Source organism: Chiloscyllium plagiosum, chromosome 14 (assembly GCF_004010195.1).
Source record: "Chiloscyllium plagiosum isolate BGI_BamShark_2017 chromosome 14, ASM401019v2, whole genome shotgun sequence".
Lineage (NCBI taxonomy): Eukaryota > Metazoa > Chordata > Chondrichthyes > Orectolobiformes > Hemiscylliidae > Chiloscyllium > Chiloscyllium plagiosum.
In genome coordinates, this window is record NC_057723.1 from 39,201,512 (window position 1) to 39,226,118 (window position 24,607).

Consider the following 24,607-nt stretch of genomic DNA (forward strand, 5'->3'; position numbering starts at 1 on the left):
AGGCAACTGGCAGGGCAAGTACTGGCAATGTCTGTTAAACACAGCATTATATAAAAAAAACACCAAAAAAGCATCAAATGTTACACTAAAAAATCCTTAATGTTACATTGTCATTTGCGCTGAATCTTGGAAACCCTCAAACGATAGATGAGAAATATTTAGGTTCACAACTATCAAGATATGTCTACTATAAATGGCTAAACTCTTCCACTAAACAATGAAGTATGAATGTGCTTAACAGTAATATTTAGTACCTCATTGTATACATTTTACTGTACAAGGATTTAAAACATTTCTTATGCAAAGTGCGGCTCTGATTTAAGTGAATTGAGCCAGGAATTATTGTTTACACATGTTTAGATCAAAGCAGCCCTTGCTTTACACACGATGGGAAAGCATAGTTCTTGAAATTTTACCACAATGGTTGTAAAATTCTATAAACAAACCACACAAAAGCCAAATAGTCTAAACTATAAAACATGGAATTTTATCTCTACATAATCCCAAATGACAAGGTCACAACTGACTGAAGAACTACAGAAAGAAAACTGGGAAAAACCCATAAAAAAAACACAAGACCTTTACAGTGATTAGTGACCTAGAATGTATGTAATACTTTCAACTTGCCAGCAACAGATAATCCACATGAATGCAACAGTCACTAGCAACCAGTAAGACGCAAAACATTTTCATAGGTTGTACTACAATAAAACAAATCAAATTATGTATATAGTGTTAATACTGTGATATTATAAAGTGCAGAATAATCTGTGCCTTTAGAATGTTCTAAAATATGATATTAACCAAACAGGAAATGTAATCTGGAAGAGTTGGCCCCAATAAAATGCTGTCATTGACATGTCATTTGCTTAGATTTCCACTTAACATTAAGTCAACCCCCTTCCCCCACAAAGTAAATAAATGCAATTTCCTCTCTTTACAGGTAACAGTAATTCAGGCAATAGCTTGCTACATGAATGCACTCACATTAAAAGTTCCCTATCAATTGTTAATTATGTACCATCTGATAGAATGCATATAATTTGACAACTAATCTAAATACATTAAATACCAGTAACTCACATTCACAGTTAAGAGCAAAATTATCATAACCTAACTTAAAATGTGCTACTTGCTTTGTTAATCATAGGTTAACATTTGTCTGTAAAAATCAAACAACTTTGCAGTTCATTTAAATGCCTTTTTTAATAATTTGCTTCATGTTCACAGAAGTTCCACTGACCAGTTTTATATGTTTAAGGTCCAGATGCAATGCATATTGTATAAAAGAGAGCACTTCTTAATAGTTTTACCTTGCATGAATAAACCTATGTACCTTTTAACTCTACAGACTTCTGCATTACATTTAACAAAGCTCAGACACACAGCATGCCTAGCCCTCATATATACACATCTCTAATCACAGGTATATAGGGTGTCAAATATACTATAACCTCCGTATAATGTTTGAAATTTGGTAACAAAATGAGAAAACTAAAAATATTATTTACGTGTTCTTCTAAAATATCTCTCATTTTGTGCTAAGTCAAATGTTAGCTCACATGAAAAGGACTTATTTCATTATAATTCAGCATATTATCTGACGATTGCAAACACTTTTAATAGCTTGAACGTGTACAAAAGTCTTGGTTAATTAGGGAAATAAACACTCAGTTTTTTTTTTATCAAGTAGGAAACACAGTTCATAATGTTATTACTTAGCAGCTGCTTACGGTTTACACGGTTGATAAGTGGACGAACATCCAGCGATGGGTGACAAGTCGAACTGTCAGTTGTGGAGGTTTGGTGGGTGGTGCTCCCTCGTAGTTAAACAGTTACAGTTTTACAGGAAGTGTTTTTTTTATTACAGTTTTATCAGTCTTCCTCCCCATCATCTCCGGGAGCTTCTTCTTGCTGTTCAGATCTTTTCTCCCGCTGTCTCTCCTGTATTTTCTTCATCTCCTCTGCGTATTTACTGAAAGTATTTCCAAACTTGGCCCACACTTTGTACGGTATCGTGATAGAATTGCGGTATGATGGTTTCACCTCACTTACTCTCATAAAAACGCCATACTTGTTTGACCCAACGTCAAAGAAAAATCGTTTGTTGTCCACAGTGAGAGATGTCCCTTCGGGTAACTCAGTGGGTTCCTCTTCGATGCCATAATCGTCGATGAGTTTAGCGAGTGCATCACGGAATTCAATTAGCCCCTGAGCGGGGAGGGCGATAGTCTGACCCTGCGAGCCAAGGCCATGTCCCCGGTTCACGGTTTGGCGGATCCGTAGGAACCGGCCTCGCTGGTTCTCTTTTAAATCCATGTAATATTTGCGGTTTTCCCGCACCAAGAATTCACTTTTCAGAGCTCGCCTCGGCTCGTCCGTCTGCATGTCCGGGTTACTGGGGCCGAGCTGTGCGTAATGCTCGATGAAATCGCCCAGGTAGTCGCGGAACTCCACAGCAACAGACATGGAGAGAGTTAGGCGACTTTTATTGCCTCCTGCTCCCACCTCCGCTATCTTCAGAAAACGGCCTTTGACATTCTGCTTCACGTCCAGGTAGAAGCGTTTGTTCTGAATGTCCACCCTCTTGGAGGCCAGTTCCTGCGTCTCCTGCTGCAGCTGCTGCAAGCTCGAGCTCACCGCCCCCTGCTCGCTTCCACTGTCTCTATCCGCCATGATGGTAGCCTTCTTCCAAACTCCCAGCAGCCGGCGATCTCGCGAGACTGCAGCAAGGGAGGAGACATTTCGTTAGAGCCACTCTCATTGGCCGCGACCGCCAGAATCCCCCGCCACCCGCCAATCAGCAGTTCCTTTACAAGCTCCCGACCTCCCAGACTGCCTCCAACTGCTCAAGTATCGCAGCAAAGCAGCTGATGTCTGCCCTCGACAAAGTGAGACATTGAACGCCGATCAGAAAGGCTAAAGTGATGGGATAGCGCTTGCTTCCCCCTTTCCACCACCATAAACATTTTTCATCATCCTCATTTCGCAACCCTACCTAATTGTCCGGTGCAAGTGAAAGTCTCCCAACATTAAAACAGAATATGATAATTTTGCAATAGGTATTTATTATCTGAAAATTAACGCGATTTTGACAATCATTCAGATTCAACAAATGCTAATCATAAACACGAGAAACATAATGCGACTTATGTTGTTATGATGTATATAAATAACTATACTTCATAAGCAAAATGGCTGCATTCCTCAGCAAATGCATAAAGCTATTTCACATATAGTAAATAAATCAATGGCAGTTCATGACACTTCAACTAATCACTGATGGTGTTTTGTTTTGCACATGAAATATTTTGCATATCTTAAGCCAGGCTACAATACCAGACATTGCTTTTATCAAAAACTGCAAAACAATCAAGAATCAAGTTGGTAGATTGCATTTTTCCTGTTTATCATAAATAAAGATTTAAATGGGGAAATACAGACAATCACCCGTGTTACTGCATTAGCTTCGCAAAGAACTGTAACCTTCCACATAACTGATTAATTGTATACTTTCTGTGATACTTTGTCAATATTTTATACGAAATTACATTATAGTGAACAATTGTTTGTATACTGCGTATTTGCTTTCACTGAACTGGGCGAAAATGTGCAATAATTGCATTTATCATGTAAGAAGTGTTATCCCACGTTTCGAGCAAATTGCATTTAGTACATTTATTTGGATTGAAAATGAATATCCTGAGATGCATGCTAACGTTCGACATAATACTAATGGTACTACAAAAATATAACTGAATAAAAGACTCGAGGCACAAAATTATAAATGTGATGTTATTGTCCGTTTCGTAATGTTTACATATTGTTTGTCAAGATGAAATGTAACGAAAGTGGTCAAGGATTTTCAAGATCTTCCGAATAATTCAATATAAATCTTTACATAATCTATCAGATCATTCATAAAAAGTATCTGATCAATATCATTCTTAACTTTTCTCACACTTCCTCAAACATACCCGACTTACTAGAAACCACCACCTTCTCAATATATTCATGATTAACACAATACGTAACACCATCTGCATTTCACGAAATGCTCCTGGAAATAATCCTAACACCTTGAAACTCAAAGAAAAATCGACAGATTATAAGCTTTCACAAGAAGGGCATCAATAACTAGAAATACTAATTTCGATAAAGTATGTTTGTGATTAAAAGTAACATGAACAGTGCTGTGTGTGATGGTAAATTAATCAAAATCTATATATCCGCAGTTCACACGGAGCTCCAAATATTCATAGAACATTGCATTGTCAATTTTATTTTCTAAGCCCAAAATGTAATTGCACAAATACATCTGATCTCTATTCTATAAAGTGGATTGAATTTTATATGTGATGAATTAAAGAGTCATAATAACGCTACATTTAGGGAGGAAAGGATACCTTGTATACTTCGTTTCCTCTTAGATGCGCGAGGATTTTACTTCCTACAGTCAATTATGGCAAATCAAATCAAAACCCAGATGACAATCTATGTTGCATAGTTTCAGATTAAATTATTCAATATGCTAAAACATTATGCTTTTTTCATTTCAGAAATCCAGTTTATTAACTTTTAATTTATCCCTGGAGAAAACGTTGGTGGGTAAGGGTTTTGACATCAACGCAATTCAAGCATCACGCTGTGTGGGGCGATAATGATGGACCAGTTGGTTTTCTCCCTGATTGTCAGTTTCGTATGTTCGTATAATTTTGAAGTTTTAATTAATACGTTTACGCGATTTGAAATTGAATTAGTTAGGAAAGAGAGCAGGTTTGAAATCAAACCGGTCGGGGTATTCGTAAGAATATACTTCTGCAAACGCAAAAGCTCCCGGTTGATAAGCAACAATGAACAAAGTTTTCTAAGGGGCATTCGGAAAGTCTGATTTCTACACTGCAACTACATTTCTCAATGTTACCCACACATAAGAAATCTTTGTTTCTAATTTACGTCAGATCCAAGAGGAATATACTTTAAAGAAAACTCGTGAAGAGATTCAGTGGTCATTTGGAATGATTTATTTCTGATAGCGGAAACGAAATTTTTCAAACTCCAGTATGAAAGCATGTCAAATGTTCCCCTTCAAATCGATTATTTTGCAACGGTTTATTTTATTTCAGATATCATCTGCAGCATTTATAATTCATTCACCCAAACCTTAGGCACGAATGATGGGAACTCCCGTTTCGTTTGTTATTTAGTCAACAATATCCCCGCTGATAGGAAAGTTCATTCCCTTTCAAAACAATTTAGTTATTCAAAGTGCTAATATTAAAATGATTAAATTTGGCACCTTTTCATCCTTAAATTATTCACGCGATTTCCGCAAACAGACAGCAGTCAGAATTGTGCAATGAGCAAAGGGTCATCGCAATACCAACCGTCCCCTTCATTCTAAATAGATTCGATAATATAACGCGCCCAAAAAGTTTCAAGTTAGTCAATGCAATTATTATGTCAGGAATGTGTTTTGCTCTAGTCTAAATTGTTGGGGCAACATTGGTACAAGGGATGGATAGGCTACAATGAAAAACAGTTAATTTTCTCCAGCAGTATTTTTCTCTACAAATGATTCACTGATCCATTCTGACAACTTCATTCTGACGAGAAGCTTAGTTTCATCCACTACAGAGAACGAACATTCGGTGCAATTTTTACAGTTAACCAACTAAGACAGAATTGTCGCTTAGATAAATATAAGTCCCTCCCTTAACTGAAAACCTTAACTGCTCTGGATTGCCGAAAAATTAAGAAATGTGATGTTTACCACTAAGACAATGTATTCATTGCTTTATTTGGCTGTTTTCTCATCATAAAACCCTCCGCCAAACAACATAATGGAGTTGCTCTAACTTATTATCATGATGAAATCAAAACTGAAACGCTGGGCATGCTCATCAAGCCTAGTAGCATTTATGGGAAGAGAAACAGTTCATGTTTCTAGTACAAGATGATTATTTGTCTCCAGACATTAATTTTTCTTTCCATAGATGCTGTCAGACTCGCTAATCATTTTCTGCTTTTATTTCATATTTCCAGCATCGGCAATATTTTGCGTGGGTTTTATTTTCAATCTGCTAACATCAGCACATTTTTGTATTCACTTGTGGGATTTGAGTGTTGCTCACTGGACCTGCAGTTATTACCCACTCCCAGTTGCCCTGGAGAAGGTGGTAGTAAGCGGCTTTCTTGGACCGTTATAGTCCAAATGCTACAGATAGACTCATAAAGAGGTTAGGAAAGAAATTCTAAGATATTGACCTAACAACCTGAAAGAACGGCGTCATATTTCCAAGTCAGGATGGTGACTGGCTTGGAGGGGAACTGGTACGTAGGTACTGGTGTTTCCATGTATCTGCTGCCTTTGTCCTTTTAGATGGAAGTGTTTGTGGGTATGGAAGGTGCTGCCTAAAACAAAACTTTGTGATTTCTGCAGTGCATCAGTGAACGTACATCAAGCTCATTTTGTCTACTAGTGAGATATATAGTTATGCAGAAAGGTATTTTTAAATGAAAAGTGTCAAATAGTTTTAAAAATAGGTTATTTGTAAGAGATGGAGAAAGGTAAACAATCTTTCCCTTGACTTGTAAATAACGTACTTCAAATGTTTTAAAGTTAGGCTGTTTAATCTATTTAAATCAGCAATCATTAAGCTTAAGATGTTATAAAAGCTTATATAAATTACTCTTTAGTTTAGTACCTCTAAAGGCAAACAGCGTGTACAACCTTTCTAGGAGAGTTTCACAAAAGTAAATTCCTTAACCACAATGCTCTTGAGGTATGAACTTAAAGCATACGTGCGCTTTAGACACTGCAATCTAAGAAAAAAATCAAGATAAAAATTATACACAACGCCCTTTAAACCCTGAATCCCCTGAACAGGTTATATAGCTTTGGAGTTGGATTTTGTGACTGAGAAAGATGTTTTGTCATCGGCGCTTGACCGAAGTGCACGCGCGATGATAGCTTATCTTTTCCGCGGGAGACAGTATAAGTTAACATGGAGCCGGGGAAGTCAACTTCGGAGACCTTGGCTATAGAACACATGGAATTGTGACCAACACCAAAAACAGTCAAATCTTGTTTTCAATAATAATTCCAGAAGCTTTTTATGGTTTAGTGTTTTCTTAATGAGAAATGCCAGGCGAGTTGATGACACGATTACCTGCATTTTTATACCTTTGCGTATTTATAATCTATCTTTGTAAATTTTGAAGAAACTCACTGAAGAGCGCGCTTTGCTATTTGTCACATATTTCTCACTCCAGGCTTTTGAAACTGGATTACTTCTAACCAAAATTAGTAAATCAGTTGTTACAGACAGTTCTAAACAGTCTCACAAGTTAATTACCAGGTTTTTCACATAAAGGCGACAAATGGTTTGCTCTTCTTGTCAACTGCTAATCGAAATCTTGAACAACGTAATGAAAAAGGCCCATGGGTTATCGATAGCTTATATCGTTTTACAAAAATAAGTGTTTTATAGGTTCTAATTAGATTGCGGTTTTATTCATGAAGATAAGATGTGCTATTTCGCAACTAAATATGATAAATTTTAGCCAAAACAAAAAAACCCCAATATTTAAGAGATAAAAAATTCAGTAGCTTTCTGGATGTCACAAAATCTGTTTTATTAAAATCTGCAATCAAAGTACTATAAGAATTTGCTTTTAAGTCCAAACCATTTCCTTTAAAAAAGACAGAAATCTCTGTTTTGTAAAATGCAGAATAATATTTTTATATTTCTTATATTGACAGTCTGTAAATCATAGCACAATATATTAACAGCATACATTCATAGGCATTTCATTGAAGCAGAGCTCCTTCCACCAATAGGATGGGACTTGTATAACCCAAAACTGAGCTAGCAATATTAATGACAATATAGCTCCCTTTAAAGAAATGAAGGAAATGTACAGTGCGCACTTGACATGCAGTAAAAATTATTAAAAATAATAAACATGAGGGTTGCGACCTTACCCTGCAGCTTTTCTGCTCGCAGACTTTGCAGATCTAGGTGTGATTACCTGTCAGAACTATGATGGCCGAACAGTGAAGTGCAGTTTATTAGGAAGGCCTGATCAGAGTGCTGCCACCTTGGCACAATCGATGGTGAGAGAAGAGAAAGCGACTCGTCTCACGACATCACGTTCTCCTGCGTCCGACACGGTCTCCAGTACGTCAGGGCAACGTACTGCATGGGCCCGGAACTTCCAGCAGGAATTGGGGAGTTTCTGTTGTTCTACTTAGAAGGTCATTTGTAACGACATAGGGGTATTTCTTTTCCCTCTCCATTCGCTCAACATAACGTTATATTCATATGTTTTTTTCTTTTGTAGAGGGTGCGCTCGTAGAGACTGAGCGCAAATGGAAAGTAGCGACCGGACTACAGTTCTCTCCTGGAAGTCGCCATAGCAGTACAGCCAAACCCGCAATTAAATGGGTTTTTAATCCTGTAGTTTCTTGATGAGAGATATGCAGCGTTTCTGTTAGCCTTGTAGGGGCCTTTCGGAAATGATTTTCGTGTACTACGCACCCAAAACTAGTACTGAGAGAGTTGTGAAATGTACCATTTCCAGTACTATATGGCTACAATGGTAACTGCCAGAGGGGAAAAAGTGGCATTACTGTAGTTTAGCGCCAAGTTGAGTGTCGAAATTGTTGGCGTATGGTAATGGCTTTGAACGCTTCTGGAGATAATTTTTCGTATTAGTGGCATTATCACAATCTCTATCTTTTGTGTTAATCAGCCCAGCGCATTCATGTGCCTGTACAAATTCACCATACAGCATTTTAAAATGTTTTAGATAGCAGTTAAGTGTCATCTGTATTCCTATGGGCTGGAGTCGATTGTATGCCTCATTAAGGACAGTACATATTCTTATTTAAAGAATTTTAGTGAATTAATTATGTTTTTATTGCAGTCCAGTAGTTTAATGGACATCATTACTGATAGAGTCATAGTCATAGAGAGGTACAGCACAGAAACAGACCCTTTGGTCCAAAATGTCTATGCTGACTAGATAGCCTAACCTAATCTAGTCCGATTTGCCAGCACTTGTCCCATATCCCTCTAAACCCTTTCTATTCATATCTATCCAGATGCCTTTTAAATATTGCAATTGTACCAACCTCCACCACTTCCTCTGACAGCTCATTCCATACACACGACACCCTCTGTGTGAAAAGGTTGTTCCTCAGGTCTCTTTTATATCTTTCCCCCCTCACCCAAAACCTATGCCGTCTAGTTCTGGGCTCTGCCACTCCAGGGGGGAAAAAAAGCTTAGTCTAATTATCCTATCCATGATGCCCTCGTGATTTTATAAACATCTGTAAGGTCACCCCTCAGCCTCCGATGCTCCAGGGAAAACAGCCCCAGCCTATTCAACCTCTCCCGATAGCTCAACTCTTCCAATCATGGCAACATCCTCGTTAATCTTTTCTGAATCCTTTCAAGTTTCACAATGTCCTTCCGATAGGAAGGAGACCAGAATTGCACGTAATATTTTCAAAGTGCTATATTTTATTCCAGTTTTATTTAATTAACTGCATTTCTGTCAAGCAGTTGGGACCTGAACTCATGTCTGCACATTATTGGTCGAGGCCTCTTGATTAATATTCCAGTAATATAATCACCATTCTCCCAAAACCTGACTATACTTTCATGATTCAGTAAGCAGTGTCATGCTGGGTCTACATGTCAGATGCAGTTTTCTGAGAACTGATTCAGCTATGCCAATCATTTGTCCCTCAAAAATGTTAGATTTTAAAGTTTCATATGTTGTGGTACAAAGGAAAAACATTTCTGGAGAGTATTTGTGATCTTTATCGATTTTTATAGGAGGTCTATAAATCTTCAGCTGGAGAATCCTGCAGAAATTCCAGGTGGATAATTTTTTAAAATGCTTGATTAATTTAAAATAATGCCACACAAATAATGCTTCTGCCATTTCCAGTCTTCAATGCATTTTGCAATGCTGTCTAGTTATATTGAATAATAAATAAGCTTCACCAACCATCATTAAATTTCAAAAGTACTGACAGATTGATGTTTAAAAGCCTCCAACTTTGCATAATTGAAATATGTGTGTTACAGCTTGTGTTTTCTCTCAACACTTCTGTGTTTATAGCAAAAGATAATTTCCAATGCTTACCAAGTATCCTGTGAATTACAACACACCATATCTGAGATCATGTGCCCTGCATTCTTTCATTGTGATAGCAGCCACTGAACGAGCATGTGAGCTTTCTACAAAAAGTGAATTAAAATCAGATTAAAGCATTTTGGTCAAAATGAATGACTTTCTTGTTATATAGATTAATTACACACCAACAGTAAATCATAGCTACAGGTAATTTCAATTAGGTTCTTCCACTATCACTTGAGCAGAAAACCAAAATTTGTTATGTACAGTGTGTTGCATTTTGAGGCAAGTTCCCAAACTCTCTGCTCCATCTCTGTGCCCTTATCTATGTCCACTAGCATCTCGTTGTTGATCCCATCAACCTGAAAACCCCAACAAACAAGATAATAAAAATGCTTCTGCCACTGTCCTCCTCATAGATCTGAGGATAGATTGAGGAAGTTGGCACTGTTCTCCTTGGAGAGAAGAGGGCAGAGAGGAGATTTGATAAAGGTTTTCAAAATCATGAGCAAGCTGGATAGAGTAGATAGACATTAGCTGTTCCCTTTAGTAAAAGGAATAAGAGGGCATAGATTTAAAGTGATTTGCACAGGACGCAAGAGTGATACAAGAACAGATCTTTGCAGACAGTGACTAGTTAGATTATGGAATGCACTACCTGGAACTATAACGGAAGCAGTTTCAGTTGAGGCACACAAGGGTGTTAGATGGTTATTTTGATATAAATGGTATGCAGGGATTTGGGGGAAAAGGCAGAAGATTGATACTAGGTAATAGAACTGGTGCAAACACAATGGGATGATTGGTTGCTTACTGCACTGTAATAATTCTGTCATTCTGTGATTTATTTTTGGTGTTTTCCATGATCGGCTCCTAAGTTACAGATGTAGATCGTGGAACATCTGTGGAGGTTGAACACAAGCATATTTAAATGTAGTTCACAAAATTGTTGTCTGGAGACCTCAAACATTTTCCTGGGTTGCCACTGCAACATAGGTGGACTTACAGAGAAATGAATAAGTAATAAAACATATATTTGTGGCATTTTTCTGGGAGCTACCTCGGATATTCCAATAAAATAATGGCAAGATTATGGAAGTTCTGTCCCAGTAACAATTAACTACAGAGATTAAATTATTCTGTTTAGAACATATTTCTTACAAAATCTCTCATACACCACTATGCTTTCGATGATGTAAATGAATTGAACATTTTGCAGCGTTTCTCCTGATTCTTTTTATAACTAATAAACTGCAATTTCAGGGCATGTATCTCTAGTAAGAAACTTATTGCAAGTAAAATGCAGTGTGAGTGCACATCAGGAGCCCATCTTGTAAAATTAAATAATGTTAATGCAGATTTTTCTCCAAAACATTTCCCATAATGATGTTGCCATCAAAGAATAAATTTATCTCTTTAAATTTGAATGCAAATGCCTGTGTTTTCTTTATTCCATTCTCAGGCACTCCTTCATGATAATGGAATCCAAGAGTATTCCCATAAATTACAACTACTGGCAACCTGAAACAGAAAATACTAGAAGCAATCAGTAGATCTGTCAGCATTTTCAGATAAGAACCATTATTCAATATTTCCTGCATTTTCTACATTAGTGTGTTCCCATGAACTGTTGATGCTTGGACATTAACATTTGAAGAGGGATGGTCAACTGGCCACCATTTTGTGTTCACCTTTTAGGAAAGATAATTATAGAATAAGTGGGTGTATCATGAGTGTATTGTTATTCGTCTACAGGAACCTTTAAACTCTGTTAAAAATGCTGGACTGGATTTATAGCTCAGAGATGGCAAGCAAGAAGTTGGTGATTTCATGTTTGTGAAAGCAAAGACATGCTCTAGAAATAATTGGTGATGAATTGGAATGATGCATGAATTATCACTTTCTGAATCCAGCAACCACTGTGGCTTTGTGTATTCAGGATCAGAAAGTTGATATTAGACTCTCACTATCCCACTGATCAGTTTGGGATACAGATCCAGTGTGCAGTGAAATGGCAATGACTGGTTCTCACGTGACACCTAGATTGTTCCCCAGGAAATCAGTAATAAAATCTTTGCCCTTTCTTCACTGAATACCTCAGATGGAATGTAGAATTGAAATGAAGCTTCCCAGCAGCAAGCTGCAGCGATATAACAAGCAATGTTTTCCTGCTAGGAACAAGTTGCATAATCCAGAACAATCTATATTTTGCATGCATTTTGTACGACAGGAACAACTGCCTATTTTGTGACCCATCCTATCCAATTAAGTTGATAGGATTCATGGTTTGTTTTTAAAAGAAAATATGTCTTACACCAAGAAATGCTAAATATTAAAAAGTAGTGTCATGATCCCAGCTGATATAGGGACAGAGTGGGGCGGCATGGTGGCACAGAGTGGGGCGGCATGGTGGCACAGTGGTTAGCATTGCTGCCTCACAGCACCAGAGACCCGGGTTCAATTCCCGCCTCAGGCTCTCTCTCTCAATTCCCGCCTCCATATTTTTAAAATGTGGAGTTTGCACATTCTTTCCGTGTCTGTGTGGGTTTCCTCCCACAGTCCAAAAATGTGCAGGTTAGGTGAATTAGCCATGCTAAATTGCCCGTAGTGTTAGATGTATTAGTCAGAGGAAAATGGGTCTGGGTGGGTTGCTCTTCGGAGGGTCGGTGTGGACTTGTTGGGCCGAAGGGCCTGTTTCCACACTGTAAGCAATCTAATCTAATAAAAACCATATTAAAAATGATTCCTAGACTGGCTTAATGTATTTTGTTTTTAACAAGGTGGTCTCTCATTGAAAAACAAGCATATAATTTTGCAGATTTGGTTTTAGCAATGAAACAAAAGTGTATTTGCAAAATAAGTGATTTACATATAACGCATTTAAAGATTTCAAAACACAGTAAAAATATCCTATTAATTGCGAAATCACACTTCCAGGACCCTCAAGATATAATTTCCTTCTCTATTCCCTCTGAAGGACTTAATTTAACTGCCTTCATCTACTGGTCTTGGAGAACCCGATAGTTGTTTTCAGGTGCCTTCATGAACTGAGCTTAAAATTTCTCAGCTTCAAATAGCCCTGTTATGGTTTTAAACAAACACTTCTGAAGTGGAATTTGGAGTAAACTCCTTATCCTGAGAGAACCTATTTTTAAAAAGTCTCAACTGTGTTTCCCCCTTCTTGGGAGTAACTCCCTTATAGACCTAGTGAATCAAATGAAAAGCCCTCTGTTTCCAAGATATGAATGTTTCCCCTAATTAAAGATAATTCCATTCGTGACCTTCCAAACCAGGTTTAATGCATAATTGTTTACTTTGTCTGCTAGTGAAATTCTCCCAATTTAAAAAAAAAATCAATTTACTCTGCAGGAATACTTGGTCTCTCACTCTGCTGAAAAAGAAATCACCATGGCTGCAGAAATACTTACAAGTTGAACATTAAACCACTTCATATGCATAGAAAATCCGCATGCCTCAAAATCAAACTCAAATAATAAATAATCTTATATGTAGAAATCACATACATTACATCTGCTTTCAAAGAAGACTGAAAATGTATCTTTAAGAGGCATCTCATTATTCAACTAAAATTATCCTAATACTATTGCTATGTCCCATTAACAGTAGAACATTATGGCATTAAATGTGTAGTGAGTTACATAGGAACCTTATTTTCAAATTAGTTAATAGATGCCTTGTGTCCTTCAGATATGTCTCAATGAAATGTCCACCAAAACATTTTCTTTTCCAGGCCCATAAATGATTTTCCAATTTGGAGAATTAAACTCCAGTGAAATAATCATACATTTTTGTTCCAGAGTGTTGTATGAAATCAAAGGGTTATGGTTCAAATGAAAAACAGTTTATTCCATATTGTTGCTTATGTATGTTTCAAAATGATATACAGCCAACACAAGGCTGAATGTCTGATTAGATTAGATTACCTACAGAGCGGAAACAGGTCCTTCGGCCCAACAAATCCACACCAACCCTCCAAAGAGTAACCCACCCAGACCCATTCCCCTACTCCCTACAAATGCACCTCTCACTATGGGCAATTTAACATGGTCAATTCAGCTGACCTGCACATCTTTGAACTGTGGGAGGAAACCGGAGCAGCCGGAGGAAACCCATGCAGACACGTGGAGAATGTGTAAACTCCATGCAGGCTGAAATCGAACCCGGGTCCCTGGTGCTGTGAAGCAGCAGTGCTAACCACTGAGCCACCGTGCTGTCCTGCCCCAGTTGTTTCTCAACTGTGGAATATTTTTGTTGACGTATGATCAATTTATTTGGAAAATAACAGGCAGGCTAAATGTACCCCATCTCATCATATTGTCATGAAACAGTTCCCCACTAGATGTTGCTGGCTGCAATGGGACTTGGCCTTGCCCAAAATATGGCCCAAACAATTCATTTTTGCCTTGGTTCACCTTAGTTCACCAAACTGGCTTTCACTGATGATTAAACAGTTCAGTCAAGTAATATAAATGCTCTTCCAATGTTTTGCTAAAAAACAACCACATTGTTGATATAATTAACATAGATACACAGTTGTTCAATGGGAGTGTGGTGGGTGCATCTTTTATTCAACATGGTGTCACTTGGTACTATAATGTTCATTTGGTGTTACAAAAGCTGATATTTCTTTACCTCGAACAGAAGAACCTGCTAATATCCTTTTAACAAATTGATTTTTTGTGACAAATTGTGGTTATCCAATTCATTAAATTCTTGGTGTAGGTATGAGCCTACTTTCATTAGCACTTCAATGTGGTGATAATCAAAACAGAATCTTTGTGACCCATCTGATTTGGCACCATCATGATAGGTGAGATCTATCTATTGTGACTTGGGTTAATAATGTAATTGTCTCTCATAGCCTTAATCTTTTTGCTCACTTGAGCTAACCACTCTGGATTAAGTCTGTATGAGTGACATTTTATAGGTAGCACATCCCGCACATTAACATAACGAGCAACCAAAACACTTCTTCCTGGTCTATTACCACAAGTTGATTTATAAATCTGTAATAGCTTTCAAAAGTCATTTTGATAGTTTTCTGGAAGATAAAGTTGATTAGCAAAGGTTAGGTTAGCAAAAGTTAGATGATGCTATTTAACATTTAAGCATCTCCCTATTTTCCAACTTTATTGGAGAGTCAACTTTATTAATTTTTGAATTTTTGATTCATTCTCTAGTTGCTCTGATACTTCCATTTCAGTCACTATTTCTTTCACTATTCTAAAACATTTTTTCCTGACTATTGTCCCTGTCATAATATCTTTTCAATATGTTATCATGATACATTTGCTGATTCTCTCCTCTGTCTGGAGTACTCGGCACAATTCATACCATAACAACATAAGAATTAGGAGCAGCTGTAGACCACTCAGCCTGTCAAGCCATTCTGTAAGATTTTGCCCCTGACATTAACTCCAATTTTGCACCAGATCCTCACAACCCTCAGTTCCTCAAAATATCAAAATTCTATCAACTTCTTTAAATATTTTGTGCTCTGGCCACTACAACTCTGAGGTAGAGAATTCCAGATATTCACGACTGTCTGGAAGAAGAAGTTCCTTCTCATTGTTAAGCAATGAGCTGCTGCTTAAGTGCTCTGCTTTTAGGCAGGCTTTGTAGCTTTACTGCTTTTTTGCCACCTTCTGTGTCATTAGTATCACCTTGTGCTGAAGCTGCTGGTAGCTAATACTCCTACTCCATGCATTTTGTGCAATTAGTTTTGTAGATCATATCACTCTCCAAAATAGAAACAGATCTTTGAGGGTATCAAATCTTGCAAAATTGACCATGTTATTTTGAGTTTCATTATTCATTGTTAATGCTCCATCAGATTTGGTAGATTATGTTAGGAAAAAAGGACTGTGTACAAAAGAGTGCCTTTATCTTTTTTATAGACTGGGTGAAATATGTTATATACTATTTGTTAAATAAAGTCAATAAAGTGTCTTCTTGTCTATCTTACGTTAACAGCGATTTAAAAAAAATAGGTTTAACCATGCAGTGATCCATGATTAAATTTGTCATTTTCTAACCAATTGAGTAGAATCATTCAAGTCAAGTACACAGTGCACATTGTTGCATAATTAATGTGTACCAGCAGCATGACATTTGTTACAAACAGGTGATGAGAGATGGAAAGGCTCCCCTTTTTCTCTCCTCATGATTTGAGTATAACAGTTGCTTTTTTTTAAGTGAAGGATATGCTTGCCAAATCAGTGGGTGTTTGTTTAACTGTTCACATACAATAAAATGAATTGCACAAACAAACAGGTTTCCTTGTGTTGTTTCCTAAAGAAAAGCTTTTTTTGTTTTTAACCTGGTCTAAGGAAAATAAAGAAAGTTCTCCAACTTTCTGTCTCAGACATATATAGGAAAATGTTCACGTAAACACATGGATTTTGGAGTAAGAGGATAGATTAAGCAGTTCAAAGCCCAGTCAAGTTAGAATTTACTGTTCTTGAAGATTGGTGACTGGGCTCAATTCAGGATAAGCTCCTTGATCCTTGGGTTTTGGCATCAAGGCTGTTTATATATATGGACAGATGAGTTAATTGTTCTTGAGACAGCAGCTACTAAATTGAATTCTTTAAGCAGGCAGGGACAAGGTAGAACAAATAAATTAAACTGCATTTATTGCAATGCAAGGGGCCTAACAGGGAAGGCAGATGAACCCAGGGCATGGTTAGGAACATGGGACTGGGATATCATATCAATTACGGAAACATGGCTCAGGGATGGGCAAGACTGGCAACTTAATGTTCCAGGAGACAAATGCTACAGGAAGGATTGAAAGGGGGGCAAGAGAGGAGGAGGAGTGGCATTTTTGATAAGGGATAGCATTACAGCTGTGCTGAGGGAGAATATTCCCAGAAATACATCCAGGGAAGTTATTTGGGTGGAACTGAGAAATAAGAAAGGGATGATCACCTTATTGGGATTGTATTATAGACCCCCCAGTAGTCAGAGGGAAATTGAGAAACAAACTTGTAAGGAGATCTCAGCTATCTGTAAGAATAATAGGGTACTTATGGTAGGCAATTTTAACTTTCCAAAATATCGACTTGGACTGCCATAGTGTTAAAGGTTTAGATGGAGAGGAATTTCTTAAGTGTGTACAAGACAATTTTCTGATTCAGTATGTGGGTGTACTTACTAGAGAAGATGCAAAACATGACCTACTCTTGGGAAATAAGGCAGGGCAGGTGACTGAGGTGTCAGTGGGGGAACACTTTGGGGTCAGTGACCATAATTCTATTTGTTTTAAAATAGTGGTGTAAAAGGATAGACCAGATCTAAAAGTTGAAGTCCTAAATTGGAGAAAGGCCAATTTTGACGGTATTAGGCAAGAACTTTCGAAAGCTGATTGGAGGCAGATGTTTGCAGGTAAAGGGATGGCTGGGAAATGGGAAACCTTCAGAAGTGAGATAAGAATCCAGAGAAAGTACATTCCTGTCAGGATGAAAGGGAAGGCTGGCAGGTGTAGGGAATGCTGGATGACGAAAGAAATTGAGGGTTTGGTTAAGAAAGAGAAGGAAGCATATGTTAGGTATAGACTGGATAGATCGAGTGAATCCTTAGAAGAGTATAAAGAAAGTAGGAGTATACTTAAGAGGGAAATCAGGAGGGAAAAACAAGGACATGAGATAGCTTTGGCAAATAGAATTAAGGAGAATCCAAAGGGTTTTTACAAATATATTAAGGACAAAAGGGTAACTAGAGAGAGAATAGGGCCCCTCAAAGATCAGCAAGGCAGCCTTTGTGTGGAGCCACAGAAAATGGGGGAGACACTAAATGAATATTTTGCATCAGTATTTACTGTGGAAAAGGATATGGAAGATACAGACTGTAGGGAAATAGATGATGACATCTTTCAAAATGGCCAGATTACAGAGGAGGAAGTGCTGGATGTCTTGAAATGGTTAAAAGTGAATAAGTCCCCAGTATCTGATCAGGTGTACCTGAGAACTCTGTGGAAAGCAGAGAAGTGATTGCTGGGCCTCTTGCTGAGAATTTTGTGTCATTGATTGTCACAGGTGAGGTGCCAGAAGACTGGAGGTTGGCAAATGTGGTGCCACTGTTTAGGACAAGCCAGGGAACTATAGACTGGAAAACCTGACCTCAGAGGTGGGCAAGTTGTTGGAGGGAATCCTGAGGGATAGGATGTGCATGTATTTGGAAAGGCAAGGACTGATTAGGGATAGTCAACATGGCCTTTGTGCATGGGAAATCATGTCTCACAAACTTGATTGAGTTTTTTGAAGAAATAACAAAGAAGATTGATGAGGGCAGAGCAGTAGATGTGATCTATATGGACTTCAGTAAGGCGTTTGACAAGGTTCCCCATGGGAGACTGATTGGCAAGGTTAGATCTCATGGCATACAGGGAGAACTAGCCATTTGGATACAGAACTGGCTCAAAAGTTGTGGTGGAGGGTTGTTTTTCAGACTGGAGGCCTGTGGCCAGTGGACAGAGGGTTGTGGTGGAGGGTTGTTTTTCAGACTGGAGGCCTGTGGCCAATGGAGTGCCACAAGGATCGGTGCTGGGCCCACTACTTTTTGTCATTTACTTAAATGATTTGAATGCGAGCATAAGAGGTACAGTTAGTAAGTTTGCAGATTACACCAAAATTGGAGGTGTAGTGGACAGCAAAGAGGGTTTTCCCAGATTACAACAGGATCTGGACCAGAGGGGCCAATGGGCTGAGATTGGCAGATGGAGTTTAATTCAGATAAATGCGAGGTGCTGCATTTTGGGAAAGCAAATCTTAGCAGGACTTATACACTTAATGGTAAGGTCCTAGGGAGTGTTGCTGAAAAAAAAGACCTTGGAGTGCAGGTTCATAGCTCCTTGAAAGTGGAGTCACAGGTAGATAGGATAGTGAAGAAGGCATTTGGTATGCTTTCCTTTATTGGTCAGAGTATTGAGTACAGGAGTTGGAAGGTCATGTTGCAGCTGTACAGGACATTGGTTAGGCCACTATTGAAATATTGCGTGCAATTCTGGTCTCCTTCCTATCGGAAAGATGTTGTGAAAGTTGAAAGGGTTCAGAAAATATTTGCAAGGATGTTGCCAGGGTTGGAGGATCTGAGCTACAGGGAGAGGCTGAATAGGCTGGCGCTGTTTTCTCTGGAGCGTCGGAGGCTGAGGGGTGACCTTATAGCGGTTTACAAAATTATGAGGGGCATGGATAGGATAAATAGACAAAGTCTTTTCCCTAGTATCGGGGAGTCCAGAACTAGAGGGCATAGGTTTATGGTGACAGGAGAAAAATATAAAACAGAACTCAGGGGCAACTTTTTCACGCAGAGGGTGGTACATGTATGGAATGAGTTGCCAGAGGATGTGGTGGAGGCTCGTACAATTGCAACATTTAAGAGGCATTTGGATGGGTATATAAAGAGGAAGGGTTTGGAGGGATATGGGCCGGGTGCTGGCAGGTGGGACTAGATTGGGTTGAGATAACTGGTCGGCATGGACGGGTTGGACCAAAGGGTCTGTTTCCACGCTGTACATCTGTATGACTCTATGACTCTATGATGAACTGTTTGACCTCCTCATGGGAGCACGAGGTAGTGCTGATACAGTCATCGATGTAGCAGAGGAACAGGTGAGGTGTGGTGTCAATGTAATTGTGGAAAATGGATTGTTCCATGTCCCCAACAAAGAGGCAGGCATAGCTGGGTCCCATCCGGGTGCCCATGGCTACCCCTTTGGTTTGGAGGAAGTGGGAGGATTGGAAGGAGAAGTTGTTAGTGTGAGGACCAATTCAGGCAGGCAGATGAGTGTGCCAGTGGAAGGGTACTTGGGATGGCGTGGGAGGAAATAACAGAGGGCCTGAAGGCCTTCTTTGTGGTGGATGGATGTGTACAAGGACTGGAATACCATGGTGAACATGAGGCATTGGTGGCTGGGGAAACAAAAATTTTGGAGGAGGGGACAGGTGTGGGTGATGTCCCGAATGTAGATGGGGAGTTCCTGGACTAAGGGGGTACAGGATGGTGTCAAGGTATGCAGAGATGAGTTCAGTGGGACAGGAGCAGACTAAGACAGTGGGTGGACTTGGGAAGTCAAGTTTGTGAATCTTTGGTAGGAGGTAGAAATGGGCAGTGCAGGATTCATTGACAATGAAGTTGGAGCTGTGGATGAGAGATCCCCAGAGATGATGAAGATGGTCTGGGAGATGATCGTTTAGTGATGGGAGGTGAGGTTGTGGTCGAGGGGACAGTAGGAGGAGATGTCTCAGAGTTGCTGCCTGGCTTTAGTGGTGTAGTGGTCCACTTCCTGCACCACTGCCCTTGAACCCCATCCCTCCCAATACAACAATGACAGAAACCCCTGGTCCTCACCTTCTACCCCACCAACCTATGCATACAACACATGATTCACCGCCACTTCCGCCACTTACAAATGGACCCCACCACCAGAGTTACATTTCCCTCCCCACACCATCAGCGTTCCAGAGAAACCATTCCCTCTGCGACTCCGTCGTCAGGTTCCCACCTGTCACCAACACACACCCCACTCCCGGCACCTTCCCCGCCACCACAGAAAGTGTTCAACCTGTGCCACACCACTCCCCTCACTTCTGTCCAAGGCCCCAAAGGATCCTTCCACATCTGTCAGAAATTTACCTATACCTCCGCCAATGTCATCTACTGTATCTGTTGCACCCAATGTGGTCTCCTCTTCATCAGGGAGGCAGGATGCCTCTTTGCGGATCATTTCAGAGAATGTCTCTGGGACATTTGCACCAACCAACCCCACCGGCCCATGGCTGAACACTTCAACTCCCCCTCCCACTCCATCAAGGACATGCAGGTCCTGGGCCTCCTCCATTGCCAAACCCTTACCACGTGTTGCCTGGAGGAAGAACACCTCATATTCTGCCTTGGGACCCTGCAACCACAGGGTATCAATGTGGATTTCCACAGTTTCATCATTTCCCCTCCCCCCACATTATCCTACCCCAAGCCTCCAATTCGGCACCGCCCTCCTGACCTGTCCATCACCTTTCCCATCTATCTGCTTCACCTTCCTCTCCGACCTGTTACCTTCTCCCTCACCTTCATTTATCTATTGCATTCTCAACTATCTTCCCCCAGGCCCCTCCCGTTTATCTCTGAAGTCCCCAGCCCACAAGCCTCATTCCTGTTGATTCTCCTGCTCCTCAGATGATGCATGAACTGCTGTGCTTTTCCAGCACCACGCTCTTGACTATGCTCTAATCAACCCTTTTACTCGCACCCTTCTTCCCAACCGACCTCCCCACATAATCACTCCTTCAGCAGCCTCTCTTCCCAAATCCTTTTAGCCACTCACTCATAGACCCCTTTTTTGAATTGGCTCACAGGATGCAGACATTACTGGCTAAGCCAGCATGCATTGCCCTGAGATGTCCAGGAATGCTGGCCAAGATGGATGCCTCGAGAAGACGCTTGAAAGCTGCAGCCACCAGGTACCTCTCTGACTCTTAATTCATGAATTGACACCAATTAGTTTCTCACCAATACTTGGAAAAATAGCCACCTACATATAACTGAGGTGAGATCAGATAATAATATATTAATATATGCAAAGAGGCCCTTTGCCAATCATTAGCGAGATTCTCAACTACTTGCTAAAACATTAATGGCAAAATCAGATTTTGTCTTAATATTGAGAATCAAAATTTTCAATTCCCGCTGTGTTCTCCCAACTTCCTCACCATTGTTCACATTGTTCTGACGCTACGAAAATTCCAGTCTGCATTTGGAGGAGTTGTGTTTGACAGTGAACATTGGGTAATCATTTGTATTCCCTCCTGACTTTACAATGGAATGGCAGTCATTAACGAGGTAGCTAAAGATGGTTAGGAGCATGGGACGTTACCCTATGGAATATGTGCAGTGATATCCAGGACCAAGGTGATTGATATCCAACAATCACAGCATCTTCCTTTGTGATGGGCATGACTCCAATCTATACAGAGATTTCCTCCAGTTTCCATTGATACCAGTTTTGGTCTGTGATGCTACAATCTGTTAAATGCTGCCTTGATGTCAGGGGCAATGACTTTCACCTCACCTTGGCAGCCCACCTCCCGCTATGCATATCACTCTCACTCATCTGTACCGCTTCCCAACCTCCTGCCCCAATTCTCTTTCCCTCACTCAATCATCAGTCCCTCATCACAAATGCTTCTGTCTTCCTCCTCCCCAGCCTCCTCAAACACATTCACTGGCAATTCTCCCCTAGCTCCTTCGATCTAGGTGTCAGTGCTATGAAGCTGTATTGCTAACCCAGGATAAGGAGCTTGTAGAATAGACAAGGCAAATTGAAAAACAACAATAAAGTTTGATGTTGACAGTAACTTTACTGGCTCAACCATTTGACTGTGTTTCCATCGTGAGTCAGTGACTGAATTACAGTTGCCAATCTATGTGCACTGACTTGATACAGATAAGTATCCCAGGCCCACTTGAACTCACCACTGGAAGTAATTTTTGGCTCACTACCATATGTTTGATATTTACTGGCACTAATCTATTGAGTGCAAGGATGTCCAGATGAGGTACTCTCCTCTCCACGTTTGTCATTCAGATTGGAGAAGGAAAAGCTCGCAAGCAGTTTGGGAATCATTGACCTGGATTCTAAAATTATCATCCTTGTTTTCAAATACCCCTATTGCATGGCAGCTTCCTCTACCTGTAATCTCCTTTAACTCTCTGAGATATTTATCTGTGCTCCTCCAATTCTAAACTCTTTAAAAATGTCTGATTGTTATTGTTTCACCAGTGGCTGCACTGTTATCAGCTCAAAGATTCTCTGCCTCACTTTCCTTCTTTAAGGGTTTCCTTAAAACATACCTCTTTTACCAATCATTTGGACATATGCTATAATGTGATTCAGAGTCAGAATGATTTTGATATTCCTCATGTGAAATGAACAAAGAACATAGAACCTTACAGTACAGTACAGGCCCTTTGACCCTTGAGGCTGTGCCGGCCTGTGAAATTAATCTGATGCCCATCTATCCTACACCATTCCATTATTATCATATGTATGTCCAATGCCCATTTAAATACCCTTAACGTCGGTGAGTCTACTACTGTTGCAGGCAGGTCATTCCATACCCCCCACTACTCTCTGAGTAAAGAAACTACCCCTGATATTTGTCCTAAATCTATCGCCCCTCAATGTAAAGCTATGTCACCTTGTGTTAGCCTTCATCATCTGAGGAAAAAGGCTCTCACTGTCCACCCTATCTAACCCTCTGATTATCTTATAAGCCTCAGTTAAGTCACCTTTCAACCTTCTTCTCTCCAACAAAAACAGCCTTAGTTCCCTCAGCCTTTCCTCATAAGACTTTCCTTCCATACCAGGCAACATCCAAGTAAATCTCCTCTGAACCCTTTCCAGAGCTTCAATATCCTTCCTGTAATGCGGTGACCAGAACTGTACACAATACTCCAGATGCGGCCTTACCCGTGTCTTGTACAGCTGAAGCATGACTTTGTGGCTCCGAAACTCAATCCCCCTACCAATAAATGCCAACACACCATATGCCTTCTTAACAACCCAATCAACCTGGGTGGCAACTTTCAGGGATTTATGCACCTGGACACTGAGACCTCTCTATTCATCTACACTGCCAAGAATTTTACCATTAGCTCAGTACTCTGCATTCCTGTCACTTCTTCCAAAGTGAACTACCTCACACTTTTCTGCATTAAACTCCATGTGCCTTGGTATATTTTGCTGCATTAAATACACTATAAAAACACAAGTGTTATTTTTAATAACAGTAAATTCTCAAGTGACACAAATATTCTGCATTGAAATCTATTTCTTTTGTCAAATAATGAGCAGCTTCTCATTCTTTTAAGGTGTTAGGTACACTATTGTACTGCAAAATGTTTATCTCACTGTTTGCAGGAACACATACCAATTGCGGTAAAAAGTCAATATTCAACTGCTTTTGGTTTCTGACTATCTTCCTTTAATAATTCAGTTTTCTCCTTTTGTTTCTGGAGGCACTAATCCATAGCATAACACACGAGGGATGTTGCTGAAGTCAATATTTTTTATATGTGATCCCAAACCAAGTATATGTGCAGAATCCATGACTTGAAGGGGACTGATTGGGTTCTCATGGATTCTTCAGACAAGTGTAATATGCACCAGTGGGTAATTAGTTTAGAGTAGAGTTTCAAGGTGAACTTTCTCTTTCCAATTTAATCATTTTGATTAAATTATGAACTATGATGAAATAAGCGTGGTGGCTCAGTGGTTAGTACTGCTGCCTCACAGTGCCAGGGACCCGGATTCAATTCCCACCTTGGACAACTGTCTATGTGGAGTTTGCATATTCTCCCCGTGTCTGCGTGGGTTTCCTCCGGGTGCTCCGGTTTCCTCCCACAGTCCAAAGATGTGCAGGTTAGGTTAATTGGT

General features: G+C 39.7%; 1 protein-coding gene across 1 annotated transcript; it reads right to left on the reverse strand.

The window, feature by feature from the left end:
- Nucleotides 1-1,187: 1,187 nt before the first annotated feature.
- Nucleotides 1,188-8,077, reverse strand: puraa (purine-rich element binding protein Aa). Its single transcript, XM_043703655.1, has 2 exons — nucleotides 7,988-8,077; nucleotides 1,188-2,723 (listed from the first exon to the last, which is right to left on the reverse strand). The coding sequence occupies exon 2, from the start codon at nucleotides 2,674-2,676 to the stop codon at nucleotides 1,876-1,878; it is 801 nt and encodes a 266-aa protein (XP_043559590.1). The 5' UTR covers nucleotides 2,677-2,723; nucleotides 7,988-8,077; the 3' UTR covers nucleotides 1,188-1,875.
- Nucleotides 8,078-24,607: the final 16,530 nt, after the last annotated feature.

Bases quoted from the DNA above. Each gene is read 5' to 3' on its own strand.
- puraa (XM_043703655.1), bottom strand. From the start codon at position 2,676: ATGGCGGATAGAGACAGTGGAAGCGAGCAGGGGGCGGTGAGCTCGAGC.